Source organism: Eretmochelys imbricata, chromosome 12 (assembly GCF_965152235.1).
Source record: "Eretmochelys imbricata isolate rEreImb1 chromosome 12, rEreImb1.hap1, whole genome shotgun sequence".
NCBI classification, from domain to species: Eukaryota; Metazoa; Chordata; order Testudines; family Cheloniidae; genus Eretmochelys; species Eretmochelys imbricata.
In genome coordinates, this window is record NC_135583.1 from 17,393,867 (window position 1) to 17,420,734 (window position 26,868).

The following is a 26,868-nucleotide window of genomic DNA, read 5'->3' on the forward strand; positions in this document are numbered from 1 at the left end:
TTGCAGTGTAGACATAGCCTTAGAGAGAGAGAATGCTTCTCTGTCCTGTAGATTGAGGTTCAGAGACAGCCTTTGGTGCCTTGGACCTTCACCCAGGCTGTCTGCTTTCAGTGATCTTTTTGCTTCCTCCTGTAAAGTAATTCGTACCCTCTTCCCTCACACAGTAGAGGAGGAGACTGGATCTTAAGCAACTTTTGCACTTTCATAGTTTAGGAAGTTTCTTGCAATCTCTAGCATTTAGTTTGGCTCCATAAAGGACACTGGGACTTGGTTTTGACCAGTCATTTTAGTGACATTTTAGTGACATTTTTAGTGACATCCATATGACTTTGCATGCTACCTTCTGATCTCAGTCCAGTTGTGACACTGGCCCATTGTTTAGGAGCACCTCATACTGTGATCGCTATACATATCTGCTCTTCGTTCACATACAGAAAGCTTTAAGTATGGCACAGTCAATGTAGTTGTGTGACCATAATGACCACAGCATCTACCAGTGGTGAACCCTTACAGAGATGGCCCTGTAGGCACAGTTCTACTCAAAGAAAGCAGTCCTGTGCCAGAGCACCGAGGAATCTCATATCTATATACAATTGATAGTAGAGGTTAGTAAACTGCAAAATAAGTGATTACAAAAGTATACCTGCATAGATTTATTTAGGTTAAAATGCACCACAGAAATAGTTAGAAATTGTGGCTCATTTGAAAGCAAAGCAAATGGTATCTTAAACGGGGGAAAAAAATTGCCATCAATTAGACATACGTGAATTAGAAGTCTGCAGTTTGCAAAATGTGATCATATTTAAAAAATACATATGACTATTTTTTTAGCATCTGGCTGAGTGACCGTACACAAATATTTGAAATTTAGCCTTTTGTGATACAAGTGTAGAATATTGTGCTCTTTCCTATTATTTTGCTTCAATTGGAATTGATGCTGCTATAGAAGCACTGTAGTTCTTTTTTACATTCCGTGCCTGTACAGTTCTAAAGGAGCCTGCAGGCTATCTATTGTAGTTAGCCTTTCGCAACACTTGGGGCCCAGTTTTGAAAGGCTTGTGCATTAAAGAGACATTTTTCTTATTTCCTACATGTTTGCAATGTTGCTCCATGAAGATGTTTATAAATTTTATTTTAGCATAGCTTAATACTATTTTTTTTAAATAAAATATATTGAACTTAATAGATGAGACCTGTTTTTTTATTTAGTGTGTCTGCTCAGATTGTATAGCATGAGTCTGCATGAGTGTAGGTAATGAAACAAATTATATAATGTTTTTGTCGTGCCTATCTTCTGTTTTCTGGACTTGACTAAGGTTTGCAACTTCAAAGGTAAGGTAAGGCTTCCCTTTTGTGTTCAGATAGTGTGACTAAACTATTATGGCTGGCATTTCTGTGGAAGACTTGTGAGGCTTGTCCTTTGTTTTAATCTTTAAGTATCTTAGGAGTCATCCATAAAGGATATAGGCAGCAGGGGAGTTGAGGTCTTATGGACAGTTGGTGGAGGGGGCAGAGTAAAAATTCTGGAAAAATCTGCAGAGATCCTTTCAGGATTTCCACTTTGTTCCCTTTGGCTGTAACAAATCTTTGAAAATGGTGCTGTGGAAGTGGGTAAATGAAAGAGAGCTACATGGGGCTAAGGAATGGCGATGTTCTTTTGGGAGTTCAAGGCATTTATACAGCTTGAGAAAGAGAGTGGAGAGCTCAGTATTTGATAAAATCTACTGGAGCCCTCTAATTTGTTGGTAATAAAAAAGGAAAAAATGGGGGGGAAAATTATGTTATTCCCTTGTTTAATTTGCTAGACTGGCACTAATTCTTCAGTTCACTTACTGTATTAGTTAATTTTAATATCTACTCTGCATTCTTGATTTCAACAGGGGAGAGGGTGGATGCTGAGGGTAAAAGGGTACAGGATTGGAGGGGTGAGAGAAAGGAGCTTGGTAGCAAATTGTGCAGTCCCCTTTTCACAGCTATACTGGAATCCCATGTAATTTTGTTATTTCATGTGCTTTAAATTGTGGGTTTGAGACCCTGTTTTATTGTAGCTTCAACAAAATAATTTTTATTGGAAACTTTATGAAAATCGGTGGAGACTCTAAAATGAGAGAGAAACACGTGCTTAGACAAAATAAAATGGAAAATATCAGGTTCTAATTTTATAGTTACTGAATGTTTCAAGCTTACTTAAATGTACAGAATGGTGGAAGATAGTTTCTTCATTGATATAAATTCTACTTGCTAACAAACAACTCCATATTTTTGGTATCTGCTCATTCTAGCAATGTTTCTTGAATTTCTGTTACAGCCATAAATGGTCATATGAGTAGCTTGTATCCAATCAAGATATCAGTGGGAAGTTTTGAGGGCAGACCGTTTGCAGAATCAGGCCTTTCAAACAAAAGTTTTTCTATATTTGCAAGTAGGAAACACAAAAATGTTTTCAGTAATTTTATTTACGCTTTTCCCGAACGAAACAGAGAGCAGAAACCAAAACAAACCTGAACACATTTCCTTGTAAGTATTTATTTTTATGTAGAAGAATAGAGGCATCTTAATCATAAATGCTCCTGTATTTGTTCATCAACGTATTGACAGGCGTGCAGGTAATCTGTTAAAACAAACACCATGAATACAGTGAGGAGGGAAGGCGTTGCTGACTGTGAGGGGGTGAAAGTGCTTCAGTATGGCAAAATCATATTTCAATTACCTGATACTCTGAGGAGTAACAGGCTGTGTTATGGCAGGTCTCTTATTTAATGCTGGTGAGGTTTTTTTGTGATGTGATTGCCATAAAATATATTTGTTTGTGCACAAGAAATGGTATACATTCCGTATAGTGTGTTTGTTGTCCTTTTGCACTGAAAGAAGGTGGGTTTATTTTAAAATTCTAAATCTCTTACCAGTCTAAAATCTGCCCGAACAGCATTTATACCAGTGACTTGCATGACAAGAGTTCTTTGTGAAGGAGCAAATGTGCAGCAGTCTCCCTATTATACAGTTAAACTTTCTGTGCATAAATCATTTTAGTAGATTGGGCCAGTAGAGAATTGCGTATAGTACACTGTGTGAGATTTAATATTATGCTATATGTGATGTTGGAACTTAATTCCAAATGCAAAAACTAGAGTAATATGCATTTGAAGGTTGATTCTACTACACTGTGTTTAGCATGATGTTTATGGTGCCAGCTTTCTATACTTGTAGGTTCTTATGCAATTAAAAGCTTCTAAATTTCTTAATAGATATCTGCAACATTGACATTTTAACTTGGCGTAGAACAATCTTAAAACACTCAGTCATGCACCAGTGAAGTCAATGGGAGCAGAATCTAGTTCTCAATTTCTATGAAGGCTTCTTTAAATTCAGCAAAACTATATAGCCTGAATTCAGTAACTAGGGTTTTACAAAGAGTCAGTTGGTGGCACTGTAATAAGGAGAGGTGGCTATTTGGACACTTACATTTCCAGCAAGTCAGTGCAAGATCTTCTGAAAAGAGTTAACTAATTTCTGTGCGCTTCTTCAAAGTCAATACTGTCATTAATTAATAATACTTTCACTTTTCCTGTACTCTCAGCCTGTGTGGTGATTTTTTCAGAAGGTGCAAGAAGAGATGTTTTTGTTAGTCGAGGCAGTTAGTCCTTACATAACCTGAATTATAAGGACTAGACTAGCGTCTGCCCTCAGTTTGTCATCTCTCTCTGAGTCTGCCTGAGAATTAAGATTTTTGATGATTTAATCCTGGGGCCAGATCGTTGGCTGGTGTAAATCAGGATAGCTTCATTGAGTTCAAAGATGACATGATTTTACACCAGCTGTGGATAGTTTCTAAATTCTGTGCCCCCTTTAAGTAATATAAATCAGGTAAATTGACTGCAGGCCTTAATATGGCTAGCTCCGTCGTCTTGAATGGCTTGGGAGAAGTATCAGAGGTGGAATTTGGAAGTTTAGGGTTGGGCTCCTTGTGGATTGGTGAGCTGAAGAGCAGTGTCTGGTCAGCAGACAGCAGTATGGGGAGCCTGCTAATGGTGGTGGTTCTGCTGCTCTAAACCTCCAGCTGAGGAGGAAGATGGGCCATAAACCCAGGAGGAGATTCTTTGGCCGTTAGGAGGCCAGGTGGGAGAAGTGAATCTCAGAAGTAGGATGTCTGTGGCCCAGGGCAGAACGTTGAGTTGAAGGCAGTGGAAGAGTGTATATTGGGGTCAGCCGGGTGCTAGAGCGGTGGTGGGCAGCCTGCGGCCCATCATGGTAATCCACTGGTGGGCTGCCAGACAGTTTGTTTACATTTGCACAGCTGCCCGCAGCTCCCAGTGGCCGCACTTCACCGTTCCTAGCCAATGGGAGCTGCGGGAAACAGCGCAGGTCGCAGGGACATGCTGGCCGCTGCTTCCCACAGCTCTCATTGGCCAGGAATGGCAAACCGCAGCCACTGGGCACTGCGGGCGGCCATGCAAATGTAAACAAACTGTTTGGTGGCCCACCAGCGGATTATCCTGATGGGCCACAAGTTGCCCACCACTGTGTTAGAGCCTTTACAGCTGAAGCTTGTGGCACTTGCCTCTGCTGTAGGTAATCTGAGGCGTTACTAAACTGTGGCAGGACAAGATTTGGTACCATGACACTGCAGAAGACCCCATGTGTGGGTGACCTTGATACTTAGGTTTGCACCTGATGCACCGTCTCCCATGCTACATTTTATTTATTTAGGATTTAAATTATTTAAAAGGAGTAGAAAACTTAGAAAACACAATTTTAATGAATAAGTCCTAGCACTTTCCTCCCATGACCTCCTTAGAGAGATGATAAACGGAAGGCAGAGGCTAGTCCACTTTTTTTATGAGGGGTTCTTAAGGTCTAATGGACCAAAGTAACAAGATGTCTCTCTTCTCACAGCTTCTTGGAAAATACCTCACATATTGAGAAGAGGGCTAGTGAGGAGGGCTTTAAACTAGGTTCACCGGGAGAAGGAGACCAAAGCCCTGAGGTAGGTGGGGAAGCGGGATACCGGGAGGGAGCAGGAGCGTGTGAGAGGGGAGGGCTCCTGCCTCATACTGAGAATGAGGGGCGATCAGCGGGTTATCTCAAGTGCCTATATACAAATGCACAAAGCCTGGGAAACAAGCAGGGAGAACTGGAGGTCCTGGCAAAGTCAAGGAATTATGATGTGATTGGAATAACAGAGACAGGGTGGGATAACTCGCATGACTGGAGTACTGTCGTGGATGGGTATAAACTGTTCAGGAAGGACAGAGAGGCCAGAAAAGGTGGGGGAGTTGCATTGTATGTAAGGGAGCAGTATGACTGCTCAGAGCTCAAGTATGAAACTGCAGAAAAACCTGAGAGTCTCTGGATTAAGTTTAGAAGCGTGAGCAACAAGGGTGATGTCGTGGTGGGAGTCTGCTGTAGACCACCGGACCAGGGGGATGAGGTGGACGAGGCTTTCTTCCGGCAACTCGCAGAAGCTACTAGATCGCACGCCCTGGTTCTCATGGGCAACTTCAATCATCCTGATATCTGCTGGGAGAGCAGTGGTGCACAGACAATCCAGGAAGTTTTTGGAAAATGTAGGGGACAATTTCCTGGTGCAAGTGCTGGAGGAACCAACTGGGGTGGAGCTCTTCTTGACCTGCGGCTCACAAACTGGGAAGAATTAGTAGGGGAAGCAAAAGTGGATGGGAACCTGGGAGGCAGTGACCACGAGATGGTCGAGTTCAGGATCCTGACACAAGAAAGAAAGGAAAGCAGCAGAATACGGACCCTGGACTTCAGAAAAGCAGACTTTGACTCCCTCTGGGAACTGATGGGCAGGATCCCCTGGGAGAATAACATGAGGGGGAAAGGAGTCCAGGAGAGCTGGCTGTATTTTAAAGAATCCTTATTGTGGTTACAGGGACAAACCATCCCGATGTGTAGAAAGAATAGTAAATATGTCAGGCGACCAGCTTGGCTTAACAGTGAAATCCTTGCTGATCTTAAACACAAAAAAGAGGCTTACAAGAAGTGGAAGATTGGACAAATGACCAGGGGTGAGTATAAAAATATTGCTCGGGCATGTAGGAGTGAAATCAGGAAGGCTAAATCACACCTGGAGTTGCAGCTAGCGAGAGATGTTAAGAGTAACAAGAAGGGTTTCTTCAGGTATGTTAACAACAAGAAGAAAGCCGAGGAAAGTGTGGGCCCCTTACTGAATGAGGGTGACAACCTAGTGACAGAGGATGTGGAAAAAGCTAATGTACTCAATGCCTTTTTTGCCTCTCTCTTCACGAACAAGGTCAGCTCCCAGACTACTGCACTGGGCAGCACAGCATGGGGAGGAGGTGGCCAGCCCTCTGTGAAGAAAGAAGTGGTTTGGGACTATTTAGAAAAGCTGGATGTGCACAAGTCCATGGGGCCGGATGCGTTGCATCCGAGAGTGCTAAAGGAATCGGTGATGTGATTGCAGAGCCATTGGCCATTATCTTTGAAAACTCATGGCGATCAGGGGAAGTCCCGGAAGACTGGAAAAAGGCTAATGTAGTGCCAATCTTTAAAAAAGGGAAGAAGGAGGATCCTGGGAACTACAGGCTAGTCAGCCTCACCTCAGTCCCCGGAAAAATCATGGAGCAGGTCCTCAAGGAATCAATTCTGAAGCACTTACATGAGAGGAAAGTGATCAGGAACAGTCAGCATGGATTCACCAAGGGCAAGTCATGCCTGACTAATCTAATTGCCTTCTATGATGAGATAACTGGTTCTGTGGATGAAGGGAAAGCAGTGGACGTGTTATTCCTTGACTTTAGCAAAGCTTTTTCTCACAGTATTCTTGTCAGCAAGTTAAGGAAGTATGGGCTGGATGGATGCACTACAAGGTGGGTAGAAAGTTGGCTAGATTGTCGGGCTCAACGGGTAGTGATCAATGGCTCCATGTCTAGTTGGCAGCCGGTATCTAGCAGAGTGCCCCAAGGGTCGGTCCTGGGGCCGGTTTTGTTCAATATCTTCATAAATGATCTGGAGGATGGTGTGGATTGCACCCTCAGCAAGTTTGCAAATGACACTAAACTGGGAGAAGAGGTAGATACGCTGGAGGGTAGGGATAGGATACAGAGGGACCTAGACAAATTGGAGGATTGGGCCAAAAGAATTCTGATAAGGTTCAAGGAGGACAAGTGCAGAGTCCTGCACTTAGGATGGAAGAATCCAATGCACCGCTACAGACTAGGGACCGAATGGTGAGGCAAGCAGTTCTGCAGAGAAGGACCTAAGGGTGACAGTGGACGAGAAGCTGGATATGAGTCAACAGTGTGCCCTTGTTGCCAAGAAGGCCAATGGCATTTTCGGATGTATAAGTACGGGCATTGCCAGCAGATTGAGGGACGTGATCGTTCCCCTCTATTCGACATTGGTGAGGCCTCATCTGGAGTACTGTGTCCAGTTTTGGGCCCCACACTACAAGGAGGATGTGGAAAAATTGGAGAGAGAGTCCAGCGAAAGGCAACAAAAATGATTAGGGGTCTGGAACACATGACTTATGAGGAGAGGCTGAGGGAACTGGGATTGTTTAGTCTACAGAAGAGAAGAGTGAGGGGGGATTTGATAGCTGCTTTCAACTACCTGAAAGGGGATTCCAAAGAGGATGGATCTAGACTATTCTCAGTGATAGCAGATGATAGGACAAGGAGTAATGGTCTCAAGTTGCAGTGGGGGAGATTTAGGTTGGATATTAGGAAAAACTTTTTCACTAGGAGGGTGGTGAAACACTGGAATGCGTTACCTAGGGAGGTGGTGGAATCCCCTTCCTTAGAAGTTTTTAAGGTCAGGCTTGACAAAGCCCTGGCTGGGATGATTTAGTTGGGGATTGGTCCTGCTCTGGGCAGGGGGTTGGACTAGATGACCTCCAGAGGTCCCTTCCAACTCTGATATTCTATGATTCTAAGATAGAAAAAGTACAGTGGATCCCTTGGCAAGACTGAGGCCTTATTTTATGTTTTCTGACGGATTGCTTGAGCACTACCTTGCTCCTCAGTGAATAACAGGTTAACTTCAGCTCCGCTTAATCCTTTCTTTATGCAGACTAGCAGTTGACTGCTTTCAAGATGGGAGAGTTCCTTGGGATAGTCAGGTTCCATACCCAAGCGTTATTTTCCTCATTATAAACATTAGACCTTGAGCAGATGACTTTGCTGACTGCAATTGGTTATTTCTTTTTCTTCTGATCCGCTCACTTGCATACCTTTAACATCTATGTTCTGGGCAAGATTTATTAAGGAATCACAGTAGTAGGACAAATAGTTTTTTAGTAGGACAAATAGTGTTTGTAATATACTTGTAGTTTTTTCTTCTTTTCCTCCTTTACTTCTTTCCCACCGCTTTCTTCCGCGGTGTTCTTCTCCTTCCTCCTCTCCATTCAGTTTGCACTAAATTTATTTTTTCTTATTTTTTCTCTTTTTTAGGTAAACGGTTGCAAGAATGGATTTCTGTTATCCTTTGCATCATCTTGGTCACAGTTGACTTTCTGCTCCTGTTAATCCATTTTTCAGCAAATCATCTTTATAAAATAATAGCAGGTATAGGTAAGTATTTCAGTTTTTAACCCTCAGCATATTTTAAAATTATCAATACGCACAGTTCAGATCTTCACAGTTTGCAGCAATGTGGCAGATATTGTTGTAAATGTGTTTTTAATTAACTGTAAGAATGGCAAAATCAGAAATGTAGAGAAATACAGAACTGAAGTTGGTACTGCAACTACCCCGATACACAGTAATATAGCAGTATTGTTCTAGGCCAGAGGATTTGAATAAACTCCTATGTTTTGTATTTTTGAAATAGCAGGATATAGAATTATAGGCACCAATCAGTAAAGCAGTTATGTGCATAACTTATGTATGTGTATATATAAAAACACTGAGAAAGGATCAGTGGATTCTATTATCACATTTACTATTCAGATGAATTGGTGTCTATATAGTGTCTTTTCCACCATAATTAGCATTCACTAGATGACATTACCACAGGCTTACAGACTTTCTGGACATTGTTTTAATGCCACATCTAAGTTGCTCTTTGTAGCATATGGTTTGTGAAATTTTCATCTGTGGCACTTGAATATATTGAAATAATGAGAAAAGGAGGGAAGAAATCCTGAACTTTAGTGCCATCCTTGAAAGAGTGTTTTGCTGATATTTTCATGAAGGGGAGAAACTTGTTAGAAACTTGTGTAGTAGAGGATGCCTTTGTGTGGAACAGATGTGCAAGAGTATTTTGGGATGAACATGTTAGAGACAGAATTACATTATTGCACCCTCTTTTAATCACTTTTTCCCCCCCTGCCATCTCAGGTGTTGCAGATCTGTGACATGCTGGCAGTGTACTCAATTGCATTGTGGGGAAACTGTCAGGTTAAAAGGTAGACTTGTATATTTAATAACATGTGTGAGCTATGTTATTTTCCTCTCTTCCAGTTACATAGTTTCTTTGTGGTTTTATAAATATTTCACCAGCATTTCTAAAGTCTATTTCATCCCTCTTTTAAACATATTAAATATAAATGTAGCAAAAAATTTATGGCAAGTCTGTCTGTAGCAACACAAACTCAAAACTTCCACTGAAAAATAAAAAGAATTGGTTTATCACAATTTATTTGTATCTATATTAATTGTTTTTCCATCTGTACTGTCTGCACTGTCATACTCCAAATACTAAGGTACTTAGAGTGCCTAATTCCACTGGTCTAGAAGAACCAATCAACCTCAAAGTCTATTTTAATGCCTCAACTGTAAATGAGAACCTGACGTACAAACATAGGCATTCTCAGGGTGCTATACAGATTTCATTTCAGGTGTCCATTTAGAGCAGTAGCTATTCCTCTCTAGTGAAGCCGACTGGCTTTGCAATTGCAATGGTAGGTTGTTCAGCCAATTGAGCTGTGGAAAAACAGTTTAGGACCAGATTCAGTTGAAATCCCTATTCACTTTCTACCCAACAAAAGGCCTCTCAAGTGCTGGGTATATGAGGCAGGGAGAGGAGCACTTTATGGATAATGTAGTGCTTCTGTACTGCAAGTATGAATTTAATTCACAAGGGGAACTTGTACAAAAGTTTGTTCCAGCCACGCTCCATGAGTGTTATACACGGGAGAGCATAGTCTTGAGAAGTACGGATATGAGAGTACTTTCTCATGAATACCTTATGGACATATTATCACAACCATAATACAAATATTTTAACAGCTCAGATGCGTTCTCTTCACCTAATTCTCAAACAACTATAAAGGCATTCTTGATTTTATTTCCAGTTTTCATTTCCTGAAATATTCTGAAGGCACTTGTTAGCTTTCAGAGACTAAAGCCCTGATCCTGCAATCTGATCCATGCAGCAGAGCCCCAGTGACTTTGGTGGGTCTCCCTGCAGTCATAGGGGCCCAGCTCCATGGATTCAAGTGCAGGGGGCCTAACCGTATAAATATAAATTAAAAATGAATTTTTCCTATTCAATCTGTAATTGACACTGATTACTCACTCGGTCTCATGTAATGCAGTTGAGTGCAGTGGTATTACATGTCGCTGAGGGCAAGTCTACGCTACAGCGCTACATCGGCGCAGCTGCATCGATGCAGCTGCGTTGCTGTAGCATGTCTGGTGAAGACGCACTATGCCAATGGGAGAACGCTCTGCCATTAGCATAATTACTCCACCTCGGTGAGAAACAGAAGCTATGTCAGTGGGAAAGCGGTGTGGACAGTGCGAAACTTGCGTTTCTCAGGCAGGGAGGGGCTTTTTCAGACCCGTGAGCAACATAAGTTAGATCGACTTAAGCGGTAGTGTAGACCTGCCCTTACTTATACTGCTCATCACCAGCTTTTCCAGGTTGTTTAAAAGTGTCCTTCCCACCCACTTCCCTTAGAAATTGGCAATACTCCCTAGGAAATAAGCTGTAAAACAACTGACTTGTTTTGAAATGATTGAAGCACTAATAAAGGATTTGTACTGGAAAGTCCACCTAGTCTTTAGCTGTAGTGGAACTGATGTGCCATCGTAATTCTACTTGACTTTATAGAACAATTGGTTTAGTGCTACTAGGAGTTTAATATGGCCTCTTGCTTTAGGAAGCTCTTAAAAGGATAACCATGATTTAAAAAAATATAAACTACAAAAGCCTCTGAGGTTGCCTGGAATTTCATTGCCTGTACAGTGATTTTATGTGGTCATACAGGAGTGTTAATACTAAGGCCAATTAGAGACGTAACTCATCTCAGTTATTGTTAAAGCAAGCACTGATCTGACTGTGGAAAGCCATGTGTGGGATGAGTGAGTGTGTGAGTTTGCTTATTTGGGAACCTTTGTACATAATATGTGCAGGTTGTCTTAGCTTTCTAATACTTTGCAGTCCCCTGCCCATGAGGCTTGTGTCTCTAATTCCCTAATAGCATGACTCCTTCCAGTTTTGCCCCTCTGTTGCTTGAAGCAGTATCCTTGCTCATTGTTTTGAACAATCATATTATGCCTCTCCATCTTTTTGTTCTTTACATTGGCTGCCTATAAAGTGGTGGATTAATTTTAAATTGGCCCCTGGGTTTCTAATTCCCTTAATGGTGTAGGCCCTGGCTATATTGAAAACAGCCTTGTTGAAGTTTCCTTTTTATTGATTAGTTGTGCTCTAGAATTCCACTCTGTTGCTTTTTGGGTTGGCCTTTGCTGTGTGTGGAGACTTTGGATGTGGAATTTCCTTTCCCCTGACATCTATCTCAGCTAGTCCTTCCCCGTTTATATATGGCTTAATTTTTTTCCCCAAAGGTATTTTTAGTATGACCACTGTTGGTCTCATATTTGTTTTTCTTTTTTTAGTTAAATCTTTTTCCAATTATCTACATTTATAGTTATAGGAAGGGAGTGGTGTTGTAGGTGAAGCATGGGAATGTCTTAAGATATTTTAAATCAATTGTAATTATTGCTAATAGGTGAATAGCTTGGAGGCTCATCCCAACTATCTACATTTCTAAAGCCATCTAAAATAAGTGGGAAACCCTTATATAAATGCTTTCTTGTACGTCTTACTTCCAAGTTTACTGTTTTGTGAAGTATTTTGAGCCCTCCTCTCAAACCCAAGAAGTGGAACTCACTAATGCAATATTTCTGGGTCAGCTCATTCACCCAGCGTGGGGGGGTCCATCAGGGTATAGGGAGGCCACAGCCTGAAAAAGCTAGGGATCCATGGATATCTAGGGTCACAATCCCCATATCACCTTTCTGGCTCATTCTGGTTGTATTTCCCCTTTTTACTGTACCCCATCTGTTGATAACACACTGTGAACTCTTGGAGGGATGTGGGAGTGTCACAGAGTGGTAGTTTCTGGAGAGGAATATACCTCTCCTGTGTGTCTCTCTCTTTTCCCCAACCCCCTACCTCTCCAATCCTAGCCATGTCCTGTTTTTGTCCTGCGTGGCAGAGTGTCCACATGAATCTTCTTCAGCTCACTTCATCGGATGCATGCTGCGGAAGTGAAGCAGTATGCATCCGATCACTTCCGCAGTATGTGTCCGATGAAGTGAGCTGTAGCTCACAAAAGCTTATGCTCAAATAAATTGGTTAGTCTCTAAGGTGCCACAAGTCCTCCTTTTCTTTTTACCCATGTATGTGTTTCATTATTTTTCCTGCTAAGTGGACATTTTATAAAGTCCACAGCAGAGGGCTTGGCACCTCCGAAAAGGATCCTGGCAAGGTTAGTCCCAATGAGCAAAATATGCAAATTTAAATTTAAAATATTTTCTTAATAGAAGTTGCATAAATTATTCCCAGTGGGCACCTACATGACAATAAATTTAATGTGCTTGGGAATTAATGTGCCCCACTTATATTACTTTGTTCCATTTTTTAAAAAATGCATTATTCATTTAAACTGTACTCTATTCTACTTAGCTCTTTAAAAGGACACTCAGCCATTTATTTTTTAGCCCTAAATTTAACTTATGGAAATGTAAATTTTATTTAGTATGTATGGAATACCTGTATAAATGAAATATAACACCTTTACTGAATTCAATGTAATTTAAAAATCCAGAAATAAATGTACAAAAAGCGACACCACTTTGGTTGATTCTTATGATTGTTTGAAACAATATATACATTATATAATAAAACAGTGTTTGAAGGTGTTCAGAAACTTTCCTTTTAACTCCTGAAAAATTGTTTGGGTCCCCAGTAACCCAGACAGCATATAGGCAATGTGGATGTTCTAGCATGTGTGTGCCTATTCCTGCTAGCAGCCCCAGAGATCTGTTTTGGCTGTCCCCTGCTTGTCTGCACAGCTGCCTCTGTAGTAGCTCCATCTAATTCTGTGCAGGGGCTAGAGGGTAACAGGGGTGCTAGAATTTAATAATGATCCATAGAAGAATGATCCATCGAGAAGCACTGTGAGGAGTGTTTGGATTGTGAAATCAGGAGCGGAAGATAGACAGAGGGGAGACACTGAATCAGCAGTTGATAGGGATGGGTTTTTGGCCTTTTAATCCCTTCTGGCAGTGTCTGGTGATTGTCTTTATCAGTTCATCTGGACGACTGGCAGTTTCTGAAAAGAATAAGGGCCAGCATTGTTGCACCAATCCTTGTGCTTAGTTAAACAGGTTCTAATGCCAAGGGTTTGTGCAAGTATAATGAGTATTCAGTTTGTATCTAATCTTTCCTTTTTTGAAGCGCGTGGAGGTACTTGGAATACCAAAGTTGTCACACAAGCTTAAATTCTCTTCATGAAAACAATTTAGGGTGGGATTTTCAAAAGCATTTGGCACTGGTCTAACCCAGCTCCCTTTCAAATCAGTTATAAAGCTCCTGTTGATTTAATCGGGAGCAAAGTTAGTCAGTCAAAAGCTGAGCACTTTTGAAAATCTCTCCCTAGTATGTATGGTAACACCCACTGTTTCATGTTCTCTATGTATATAAATCTCCCCACTGTATTTTCCACTGAATGCATCCGATGAAGTGAGCTGTAGCTCACAAAAGCTTATGCTCAAATAAATTTGTTCATCTCTAAGGTGCCACAAGTACTCCTTTTCTTTCTCCCTAAACTGTAAATGAGAATATACATTTGAGGATATCACAACATAAATTTTTATACCGTGCTTATGATTGTGCTATTTGAGTGACTTACATTTGTGAGTTCATCTGCTTGATGATGCTTGATGATGTCACTTCATCCATTTGATGTGGATTTGGCACTGTAATTCATATTTACATATAATTTATTCTTTGGTACTCATATGCTGCGTATGAGTTGCCATACAAAATGTAGGCCCATATCAGTTGCCATACAAAAACCTTTCTGAAGCATCGTTATTTCATTACCCTGAAGCTTAAGAAGTTTTCTCCACTTTTTTTCATTCATGTCTTATGTATAGGGACAAAATGGCTATCGACTAAATAAAATGTGATTTTATTTGGTCTGTAACTTTTTTCCTGATACATTTGACTTGATATTCATTTTAAGTGGCCTTTGATTTTTTAAAGTCATTTAAATGATATACTTCATTGTTAAATGTCATTCTAATAATGGAAATACTAAACTATGACAGGTTTCAAAGAATGTTTCAAATACTAAGTCTGGAGGTAACAGCTTTATTACTGCTTGATGACTTGACCCATATTTCCTAACATGATTTCCCTGCTGTAACTTTAAGTGAGTTCATGTAAGTCTAATGATATCAGTTGACCTTGAGAGTTAAACCCAAAAGCCTGTGGGGGGTTTTAGTTTCTTGCACTGTTGTTAAACATTATCTTTTTTTAAATGGAGTACTTAAAAACTTCCAATATACTAAAATATATACGTGTACAATTTATTTAAAAAAAAACAATATTTTTCCAGTCACTTATGAATCTCCAAATAGTGTGTTTTACAATATAGATGCATAGTGCAAGAATTAAACAGTATCAAAAACAATTATGATAATACCTTCTATAACACACGTGGTGGTGGTAAGTGGAAAGGCTGTGTGATAATGGTTATCAGACACCTTTGGCCAACTCACCATCACTAATCAGTCTCATCTGGGACTACTTCAAACATTCAAAACCCTCCAGACAGCTGCCATTTATTTTTATTTTTAAACAACTTGCCTGTTTCCTCCTGTCTCATAAATGTGGAATTTCCCACAGAATTACATTTGCCTGAAGCATAGGAACAATTTAGGAACAGTGACAAGTTTAAAGTCAGATATCTATCTTGAAACCCATCAGACTAGAAAATGAAACTTTATATCAGCCAGTGTAATGGGGATGTTGCCAGCTTTCCAGTGCATAAGCCACTGGCTTTTAACTCTGAGATGACAAATATTAAAACTTGCTTTGAGTCCTTTAAGAGCAAACCTTAAAAAAATCACATTATTCTGCATAGACAATCTATTGTAATCACATTTTAGAAGTTTCTAAAATGTATTTGAGAACATCTTTCTATCATTCTGAGGCCTGTATCATTGGATTAAGGCACAAAGAGAATCTGACTTTACAAGTTGAGGGATATAAAAATTTTGAAAAACTCCTTCAAACAGTTTCTAAAATGTTTTTTCTGTAAAGGATGTGGAATGCATAGAATATGTGACTGTATGGTATAAAGATTGTACCAGCACTGTTAATGTATTTGAATAATTTTCATGTGCCTTTACCACTTGTAAGTAATGTGGCCATCCCAAGTTGATGTTGATACAACCTTCATGTTCCACCATCATGCCTTCTCTGTTTCCCATGGTGTGGCTGCCACTGATACAGGCAAATAGGCATGTTTCCAGCACCTCTAGGCATGGCAGTCCATAGCCAGGCACCTCTGGGCTTGCTGCATCACTTATGAATATAAAAAAAATTGCTTGAACCCCGGCACCTCTTTCATTACAAATTAAGCACTGTGTGTTTCTATCATCTGTGCATCAGACTGGGGGTACTCAGTCAGGATACAGAAATTTTCATGTCCACTCCAGCTGCTTCTCACCTCCCTGCAGCCAGACTCCCCAGTTGATTCTTGCCTGTGCTGAAGAAGCAGCAGGTGCCTCATGCTGAGGTGGCATCTTGAACCTTTTCAACCTGCTTCATTCTTCAGCTGGGAAAGAAAAAGAAGTTGGCCAGGAACTGACTGCAGCTCTACTCTCCAGCACTTTGTTGTGGGCATTGTATGAACATGAGGCACTGAGTCCTCTTCGCAGATGGTCACTGGTTCACCTGAGGCAAGGCTAATAAGGGCACTTTCTTGACGCTTCAGACACTTGGCACAGGGCTGGACAAATCTCTTAGCTGCCCCGCCCCTGAGGTAGAAGAAAGAGGAGGAAAGCAGTGTCAAGGAGGAGGCTGTCCAGCCCAAGGTAATGGGATCCTTTTACCCCTTTCTGTGCCCCCACTTGGAAAACATGTGGTTCCAGAGGCCATTACCTGTATCAGCTAGGCATATGGAGCTTCCCTCATAGGTGGCCTTTTCTCTTTTTCACCTAAAATCTTCCTAACTGAAGGCCCATTTTCAGCTCTCTGTCTCACCTGTCTGCTTCCGATCTTGTCCCTGACTTCTCTGTCATGGGTGTCACTTCGCTGTCTCCTTTGCCTCTTTAAATGGGATAAACTGGTTAAGGAGGGGAAGTAGACTTTGATTCCCAGATCTAGATTTGCTTTCTCCCTGTCCCAACCCTATTCCTTTATCACTAAATCCCTGGAAGGTCTTGCCAGACCAGTGGGCCTATCTGGTTTCTCATATGGCACTGACTTCCAAAATCTCCGCTGTCAAATGAAAGATTCCTGAGCAGGAGTGAGGCCTTCAAATGTTCTTGCAATCGGCTAACTCAGAAAAATAATGGTCTATTTTTTGAGCTGAGGTTATTGCTAGTCAAACCTATTTGTGTAAGGCAGTGACAGTCACATCATGGGAGTGGACAGAAATGGAAAAAAAATATTTGGAAACTTTCAAATGTTTAATTTGTGTTGCAAAAACCAGTTTAGTTTTTTGACTATCCTGATGGTTTTCTGGTATGTGTAACAGCATACCAACAGAGAAGTTAGATACACTGCAACCTTCCATAAAGAATATTTTAACACTATTTTTTTCTTAGAATTCAGAATGATGAAACACAAAGCAGGTTGCTCCCTAAAACAGAGGCATAACTTGCCCCACCTTACTCTAGGCTTTTTGTTTGCTGCCTTCATGCTTCCCTATAGAGCTCCCTAGCCTGCAAGCAGGACCAGGAAACCCCTGAGGATTAAAATGCTAGCTTTACATTTTAATACATTTTCTGTACATCACATTTTCCAGGGCATGACCACAGAGGTACAGATGCCCACAAAACTGTCTAATCAGATGTATAGCTTGGGCTGAATAACTGAAATTAGGAAGTCAAGGCAGACTAACCTATATTATACAGACTTTGCAGTCATCAGCTGGGGAGTTTGCCTGCATGGAAGAGGAGGCAGAGCTGTGCATAAAAATTTCTGTACCTCATGTGGGCACCACCGCTTACCTGACAGAAGACAAGGATGTACCCATTTGTCTGTACCGGTGGTAGTCACTCCATGAAACATAATTAACTGTCACATTTGTTACTATAATGCTATTTTTGTGAATTATGCCCAGTTTGCATGTTAGAGGAAGACTGAATTAAGGGTATAATCCTGCTCCCACTGAAATTATCTACATTTCTGGATTTTGACAAATAAGATCCCCAGAAGGAGGGAGAGATATTTTCTGTGACGTAGACGACACTATTAGAAATCCTGAAGTCCTCGCTCTGTTTTTATGCCAGCCCATGCTCAAGTAAACTCCTACGAAAATCCATCGGACTTTGGGGTTTGGCCGTTAAAATAGACTATGAAATTAATGGCCCATTTGAAATATTAGGATAAGTGCGGTTGACTTTAGGAAAATCCTTTAGTCTGAATACTAACATGCTTCATAGTGTTAGACTCAAGAAGCTCAATTTATTTAGCTTAACAACGATATGGTTTAGGGGTGACTTGATTACAGTCTATAAATATCTTCATGGGGAACAAATATTTAATAATGGGCTCTTCAGTCTATCAGAGAAAGATATAGTGTGATGCAGTGCTGGAAGTTGAAGCTAGACAAATCCAGATTGGAAATAAAGCATGCATTTTTAACAATGGAAGTAATAACTGTTGGAACAATGTACCAAGAGTCTTTGTGGATTTTCTAACACTGACAATTTTTAACTTGAGACTGGATATTTTTACTAAAAGATCTGCTCTAGGAATTATTTTGGGGAAGTTAAATGGCTTGTGTTATATGGGTGGTCAGACTAGATGATCACACTGGTCCCTTCTAGCCTTGGAATCTATGAATAGAAGTTCAGGGTGGTTATTAAATCTAGTTGTTGCTGTGACAACATGTCATACTGACTTCAAATATTTTTTTTAAATTCAGGACAAAGATGGTTTGCATGAAGAATTTATTTACTGTGAAGGGGAGTTTGTTTACATGGTAGCTAAGGAGGACAATGCTAATAATTGATGGGGGAAGTGTAACTGGTATGGCAATTGTTTTGAATTAACTTCTTCACTTTAGTTTGACAGGCAAATCATGAATCTTGGAGTTAGATAATTAGCCCATTTAAAAAATCCTTTCCTTTTAGTTGTATTTTAATAACTAGAATAGAGTTTCATGGATAGTGGATTGAGTTACTGATATGCTGTATATAAAGCTTATGAAATATTAATATAAAACTTCAGCATTTTTGCTAGATGTTAATATTGAACCAGCATTTGAAAATGAGGGAATAGTTCAGTGTAAGTAGCTCTTGTAGTCTGATCACAATAAACCCCTGATCCAGAATTTTTGAATCCTTGCCCTTGTTGAGCTAGTATATGAAATTAAGCATTCAGATCTGGAAACTGCAGTCTCTGGAGAATTTTGCTCTTTTGGAAAAGGCTCTCTGCACAATGGAACCATTTTATGTTGCTGGAATGAAGGGCATTTCGGGAAGGTATTTCAATGAAGATACAAAACTGTATAGGCCACATAGAGAAAAGTGGGGAGAGAGAGAGAGATAAGGAAAAATATGGTTGAAAAAATGTTGGAGAAACACTGGGCTAGCCCCATTATTTTGTGCTAGGTTGGGTTAAGTAAACCTACAATAGAGAAACCTTTAAAAACTGATTAATGGATTACTATTAAAATGAAGTTGGCACCTGCTGACTTGCTGGATTTTTATATGTAAAAGTGATTTTCTGATTCTGTATGATTCCAGAAGCAGCTTTTTAATATGTTTTTAAATGTAGACTTTACCTTTCTTTTAATTGAAATTGATTAAACTGAATTTTGCTAGTTTTGTGTGGTCTCATAAAAAGTATTTTTGCATTGGAAATCAGGACTTTTTTTTTTTAATTTTATCTGCTGCATAGGGTAAGTGGTTGATGTAACTTCAGTGTGTAGATTAGCTTCTACTGTTAACATTCTTTTTTATTTCCAGTTGCTGGAATTATTACAGCTGATTTTGCCTCAGGCATGGTTCACTGGGGAGCTGATACCTGGGGTTCCGTTGATATCCCTGTCATTGGCGAGGTAAGGAGAAGTTGACTTGTATTCAGTATGAGCAGTAGACTAGAAATAAATCATTTTAATATGCTTTCTGAAGATAAAAAATCAGGAAGGGTTGTGGGTGTCTTTCTGGTTTTACGCACCCATCCACCAGCAATATCTGGGAACCTTGCCCAAAACTCTTGAGACAGTGTTCATTCTTTCTTATGTATTGAGAAATGGATCTCACTTAAACACTGGGAACACTGTACCCACCCAATAAGAATTATTTTTTTATAAAGTAAATGCTGTAAAAGCGTGAAATTTTAGTGCTCAGGTTATCCATTGAACAAGTTTAATCTGTGACACACAAAATGCAGTTCAGAAAAGCTTATGCACTAAATCTAGGTATTTCTATTATGCCTATTACTACAGTATCCGAGCACCAACGTAACTGTTTAATTTTTAGAAATGCTTATTAGTACCTTATACTGAGATGTGTGGAAGGAGGGGTGTAATTGAGTGATCTCTGTGCAATTGTGTAATATGTTCATTTTTAAAAAATCAGCACTGGAAAAAAACAGCTCTTATAAGAAACGTACATTTTTGTAAGTCTGCAGTTAAAGTCTGAACACCAGTGAAATAAGTTATTTCCTTGTGACAATGCCATATTTAGCACACTAATAAAAGAGGGGAAAGAAAGTGATCTTTGATACGCTAATTATTTTTGGTACTTGCATCAGAGTTTAGTAAATCAGCATGCTACATCTGCAGTGCTAACCAAACTAATCTAAAATACTGGCCTCCCTGTGGAGGTATAGAAATGTCATAGTCCATGGAGACTTGGACTGCATTTATGCAGGTCTGCCTTTTCTGTCATAGATTCAACAGACCTTCCCAGAGAAGATCTACAGTGCTTTAAACAACCTTAACATGGGGTTTAAAGAGATTAATGAATATCAGCCTTGTACTAAATAAATCTTTATCACTTGCTTTACCTACTACAGTAATTGCCTCAGTGCAGTGTAACACATTCAATCTGCCATCTTGCCGTTAATCTCAAATACATCTTTGACAAAAGAATCCATTTTATCTTCATTTTTGTGTGTGTGTATGTGTGCACACTTGCCAAATCTGGCACTTAATCAGGTCATTGAAATACTATATGAGAAGCTGCTGTGTAATATGAAAATGATATGGTTGATGAGACCATTCGTATGATATACATAGCAAAAGCTCCATTTTATCCTCACTTAATTTTGTATGTGGTATAGCATATATGCCTGCCTTTCACAAAACAAATTATTAATAGACATAAATGAGGCATGGGCTTAAAATGGTGACATCTGAGGTGTATACAAATAAATAAAGTGCAAGTGTGTGTGTGTGTGTGTTACACACAGGTACACACACTTCTTAGATATCAACAATTTTGGCCATATATATGAGAGAGATATTAGGCTTTGTGTGCATATTTATGTTTTCATTTTTCCACTCTGACTTCTGATCTGAATTTCCAATATATAAATGCTTATAGTTTTCATTAAGAAAGAGTGGATTATTTTAAAGGACTAGTCTCAAAATTATTAATTGCAATTTAGCAACAGCCAGGAACAATATGTCTATGCAGAATAATGTGATTTTTTTAAGGTTTGCTCTTAAAGGACTCAAAGCAAGTTTGCTTTGAGTAGTTCTAAAACTACTTTAGAAGTGTTTTGTAATTAAAATAATTTTACCTTTTTATTTAGCAGAAATGGTACAATTAAATTAATTATGGGTCTCCATCTAAAGTCAGTCCTCTCTAACATTATCTGGTGAATTTTTTTAAATGCATATTATTTATTTACTTATTTATATTTAGCTACTTGGTAGCACTCACAGTATATTTTCCATTTGCAGTGCTGTAGCCAGGTTGGTAACCGGATATTAGAGAGACGGGGGGTGGGTGAGGTAATTCCTTTTATTAGACCAACTTCTGATGGTGGAAGAGGCAAGTCCCTCAGAATTTGTGTTAACTACTTATGCTAAACAATCTATTCCACCTTGTGTTTAGCTCTGACACTGAGTTCCTTTCCCAGACCTGAAGAAGAGCTCAGTGTAGTTTGAAAGCTTTTCTTTTTTTATCAGCAGATGTTGGTCCAATAAAATATATATTACGACATCCACCTTGTCTCTCTAATGTATTTTCCAGACATTCAAGAAGTTGAGGGAGATAAGAATGTTTATATTAGTCAACTAGATTCAAGATAGGAAGGATGGAAGAAATGGGTCTTAATTCTGGACATGGAAAGGGCCCTTGCAGACTAGCTTAAATTACCTGCATAGATAGTTGCATGGCAGATGTTATGGAGGTCAGGTGACTTTGTGAGAAGCAGATGGCTGGAGATGAGAAGGAATATTGATGGAGTGGATGGTCTGGGGGGGTAGTGCTAAACTTGATATAGGTGGATAATTAGGAATGGACAGAGCCTTGAAATAGATGATGAGTTTATATCTGATGCAATAGTGGAAGGAATTCATACTGGGGAGTGACATGCACATCAGTTGGATCAAGGGAGATGACTTTAACAGCTGCATTTTGTATGTATTGAAGGAGCAATGTGTGTGTCTTCAACAATGGCCAAGATTTTCAAAAGTGCAGAGCATTCACAGCTCCCCTTGAATTCAAGTCCCTAAAGTTGTTAGGCCAGGGTAAAATCGAATATTGAAATCAGTGGGGAGTGGTTGGGTTACCACTTTTTTGCAAAATCAAGCTTTTTATATTTTGAAAGTAAGTGTGTGTGTGTACAATATACCTGTTAAACTGAGAGGCAGTGTAATCAGGGCACTGGATTGAGAATCAGGTGAACTGGGTTTTGTTTCTGTTTCTTCCATTGACTTATTATGTGATCTTGGGCATGTCCCTTTATCTTTCTGTGCCTCAGTGTCCATATCTGTAAGGTTGAGATTATATTTGCTTTTCTTTTTAAAGTGCTTTGAGATAAGTATGAAAAGATTATGTAAAAATAACTTGTTATTCCTAAATTCTGCAGTACAGCCCTGATTTTTCCCCCCTGCCCTATTATATTCCAAATTTTCTTTAATCTTTGGAAGATAGGCTTTTGTATAAAAGGGATAGAAATGCATTGTGCATAACTATATGAAAGAGCTGTACCATTGTTTTTAACCTGGAATTTCAGATAGCCCGAGGCTGGATAGTTGAGACTGAACTGTGCATTTATTTTAACTGCTCTTGATGGAGGGGTGGGAATTTTCCCTTTACATTTAGGTGATTGTTTTTATATCATATTTCTTGACCTTTCATGGCTGTGTTTGGAGCTTGTGGTTGCTAAGCACTTTTTACCTCCTTCTTTAAAAATCAGTCACAAGACAGTGACTGGTTTGAGACTGTATTTGAGAGGCTGGCAGAGTGGTTGGATTTTTCTCATACTCGCCGCAATCCTCACATATTTTTTGCTGCTGAGCTGCTAAGACCATGACCTATCTGATGCTGTAATACTTCTTCCCTTTTCTCCTTTGACCCATTGTTTTCAGAGTTTCCTTAGAGTCCTGTCTGTGAACCACACATACTGCAGCTTGATGCCTCTGTGTGTAGCTTCTGGGTTTGCCCTTGCTCTACAGTTGACCTTGCAAGGTCTGTCTTTCCTGTAATGTTTATATTTTATTCATTTTCAAGGTAGAGTGCTTACCCTCAGACTTGTTGTTCGCATATTAGTAACAATCTCTATGGCAAAGAAATTTACAGTGAAACTGTAATACTAAGACTGTACGAACCCATGAAGCTTAAATGTCAGTCTACCCATTTCTGAGGGTGGATCTTTCTCTCTTACATAATGCCAGAATTGCAACCATTAATTTTACTAATATCTCTGGGGAGGCACATCAGATTACAGGAAGTATTATACCAATGTTATCAGAAAGAGATGGGATATTATTTTTGAACCATTTTCCCACTCATAACAACATATTTAGGATCTAGCTAATAACAGGCTTAAACTAGAAGGCAGATAACTATAGAACATTCCAGACTTGGGTGCCTAAATCCGTGTTTTGGAACCTAAAGGAAGGGGGCCTGATTCCCAGAAGTACTCCATTTCTACTGCTTGCATTGAATTCATTGTGCAGAGGCGGGCATCATTTAGCAATAGGATTGAAAAACTGATATAGAACAGAGGCAGGGAGAGAGAGGTCTCCGACTTTCCTGAAAGACACATTGAACAAAGGGACAAAAGATCTTCCCAGACTCCTGCCTGAAGTATCAAAGGATTAGTCTGAAGTAATACTGGACACGCAGGCCAGGGTGAAGGTCTATGATTTAGTGCCAGAATTTCATAATTCTGTACACACAAGTGCACATGCAATAACAATAATTTCAGATTGCAGACGGGAAATTAGCCCTCTAATTGGCTTATGTACTGACACAGTTGCCAACAATGAGATGAGCAATTATGGAAGGAATCTGGTCCCGAAGATGGACTTGGAGACCAAAATGTTCTAACTTATCCTTTTAAATTAGGGGTCTGGTTTTCAGAGGTGCAGATGCACAATCTTTCTCCAGTGTTCTCTGGTGCAGTATAGTTTCTTGGTGTCCAACCCCTAACCCATTTTCTAGCAATATAGCCAGAAGCATTCTGGAACTACCCATCCTGCAGATTCCAGAATGGAAATCTCAGTGTTTTAACAAATACAGCTCTTTGTCACATAGCTATGTCTTACAAGAGGAATTTCAGTCTCCTGCCAGCACAATATCACTTGTATATTTTGCTTGCCCTAGCAAGATTGTCCCCCTACCACATCTTACCTTAGTGGTTACTTCTCCTGCAGCTCCTTGGTCATTTTGTTTGTTCACTGTGTCACCTGCATCCTCTCAGGGCACCAGCCAGATCCTATTTTATAGGGACCCAACACGACTCTAGTAAACAGGGGAAAGGGCCTTGGGACCCAACAATGCAAGCTACTGTTTCTCTTTCACTTAAAAAAAAAAAAATGAATTGAAACTAGCCTATGACTTCCCAAGGGTAGCTAATGGGGAAATTTTCAAAGCTACCTCAGAGATTTAAGATCACAAGACCTAGTGAAAGTTAGTGAGGATTGTGCTCCCAAATCTCTTAGGTGCTTTTGAAAATCTTTCTTCTGAATGGCCTTTCTAAAAGATTTTAAAGGCAAAAATCCTTCTTTGTAAAAGCTAGAAAGCATTGTGCCATCATACTTTTCATAACAATTATCATTTTGTATGCCATGTATTTTAGCCAAAAGAAATGCCAAGAGATTTTATTAGTTATTTTACCACATTGAAGCTATGTCTCCCACTTAATAGCTATCAGTGATCTTATTTCTGAAGTTTGACTCCTGCATAGCTATTCAGATTACAAGTTTACAATTCTCAAATTTATGTATTTATTCAGAGTATAGTCTTAGCAGTCATTTTTATCATTTGCTGTGTGACAGATATTTTTAGCTCGGTGGTTAGTGTTGACCACAGATCCATCCATGCTTCCAGAGCCGGTGCATTAATGCTGTTATTTTAGGAGGAGGTGGTATAGTTCTAATAGTGCTTCAGTACATAATTTTGCTTTTGCAGCTGTTATTTTAATCTTCTGCTAAGTGGCTACTATACATCTTCTTTACATAAATAGCATTGTTATAAGTCCATTGGAGGAGCTGTGGAGGATATGAGTATTTTAAATTTCTTATTGTAGAATTCCAAATAATTACTTGGTGTAAATCAGTTTCGTCTTCAGTTTACTTCAGATTATTTATTCAAACAAATGAATGCTATTTTGTTATGTTTCCTTTCTTGTTCCTATTGTTCACTTTTCTCATGCTTCCTTTTGGAAGTGTAAGAACTCTGAAATCCACCCATAGAGAAAGTTCTATTGAAAATAGATCAGTAGATCAGCTTGCTTGTAACTTGCAGGACTTCACATCAGCATCATTGCTCTTGTATTAAGCAATTATTTCAATATATGCTCTTTCATGGTGATTGTTTGGTGCTTAATTGAATACTTCCCATTAGCTCTCTTTTCTCAGATTGATTTCTGTACTTCCTTAGCATAATGAATACAGAGATTTGCAAGAACAAAAAGTGCTACTACCCTATTAGCCATACCAGGAAAATAAATTGACACATTTCTCCAATTAAACATGCTGGGTTTTTTTAAAGTTCTTTGAGAAATTCCTTGCTTCTTACACACCAGATAACAAAATCTTTTAATGCCATAATCTCTTCGTAATGTAGGATCTTTCTAGGTCTGAGGCTAGACTGTCTTATGTTTTCAAAGCATGAGTTGCAAGAAAGGGACATTCTTTCCAAAAGACATAGATCTTTGAGTAGTGTCCCTATGGATGCTCCATGTCAAGCGTGTATGTGCTTTCGATTGGAGATTTTTGGTAGTAATGTCCGTTTGGTGCACTCGTGCACCCTACTCATCCTCATGCCATGCAACAAGGCTACATAGGGCTGCATGGATGAATCCCTCTCAGTGCCTTCTCAACCACCTTGGCCTGAGACAGCACATCCAGCATGCCCACTTCAGTCAGTCAAGCTTGCCTCAACTAGTCTTTAGTTAGTTGTTAGTTTTATTAGTTTAGTGTTTAGTATTGTTGAATTTGTTGTTTTTTGTAAGAGGATTGTGCCTTGTCTTTATTCCCCTCCCCTTTCTTGGAGGTTCTCCCTCGGCTTGGAGATATGCCAAGATCACCAGGGTGCTGATATTGTCTCACTTGCTGGGAAGTGATCCTGGTCAGTGACTGGCATTCCTGGTACATTCGTTCTCTAGGAGAAACATATGTTCCACAGAAGTACAATTTCTGTTTAGCCCTGAAAAGCAGGGCCAGGAAGAAAAGGGAGAGTAAGATGAGGAGGTTTTATGATGGAGTGCTTCCTCTGCCTCACCTCAGACCCAGGGCAGGAAATTTCCCCTTCTCCCTCCCACGCTCACACACCAGTCTCTGAGCAAACATAGTACCCTGTTAGCCTCAGCCCAATGTTCATCTCGACCGTCCATACTAAAGTGACCCTTTGCATTATCTGGATACGTAAAAATTAGGATTAGAATTTGGTAATGGGTCAGATATATATCAGGTTTTTATTTTACCTGGAGAAGTGCTTAGTATCAGAATGTTTGTTATGGACTTATATACATTAACTTTCAAATAATATTCTTAAATAATATAAAAATAATATATTTTTTGTGCAATTGATATTCATTATCTTTTTTGTTAATGAGCTGGCAACTACAGTACCACTTAAAAAGTCACTATTTGCTGCTTGGCAGTATTTTCAGTTCATCATGGCGTTTGTTCCAGTGCTGTTCCACTATTCATAGAATCCCTTTTCAAGCACTTGTGGATACAGATGGTTGAAATACCATGTAAAATTCTTCTCTTAGATCCTCCTG

General features: G+C 39.6%; 1 protein-coding gene across 1 annotated transcript in view; it reads left to right on the plus strand.

The window, feature by feature from the left end:
• The window catches only part of LOC144272987 (plasmanylethanolamine desaturase 1-like), a 73,526-nt gene that overhangs the window by 30,881 nt on the left and 15,777 nt on the right, over nt 1-26,868 (plus strand). Inside the window, exons 3-4 of the mRNA XM_077831422.1 lie at nt 8,430-8,549; nt 19,422-19,513. Coding sequence (XP_077687548.1) covers nt 8,430-8,549; nt 19,422-19,513 — 212 coding nt within the window. The remainder of the gene's footprint in view (nt 1-8,429; nt 8,550-19,421; nt 19,514-26,868) is intronic.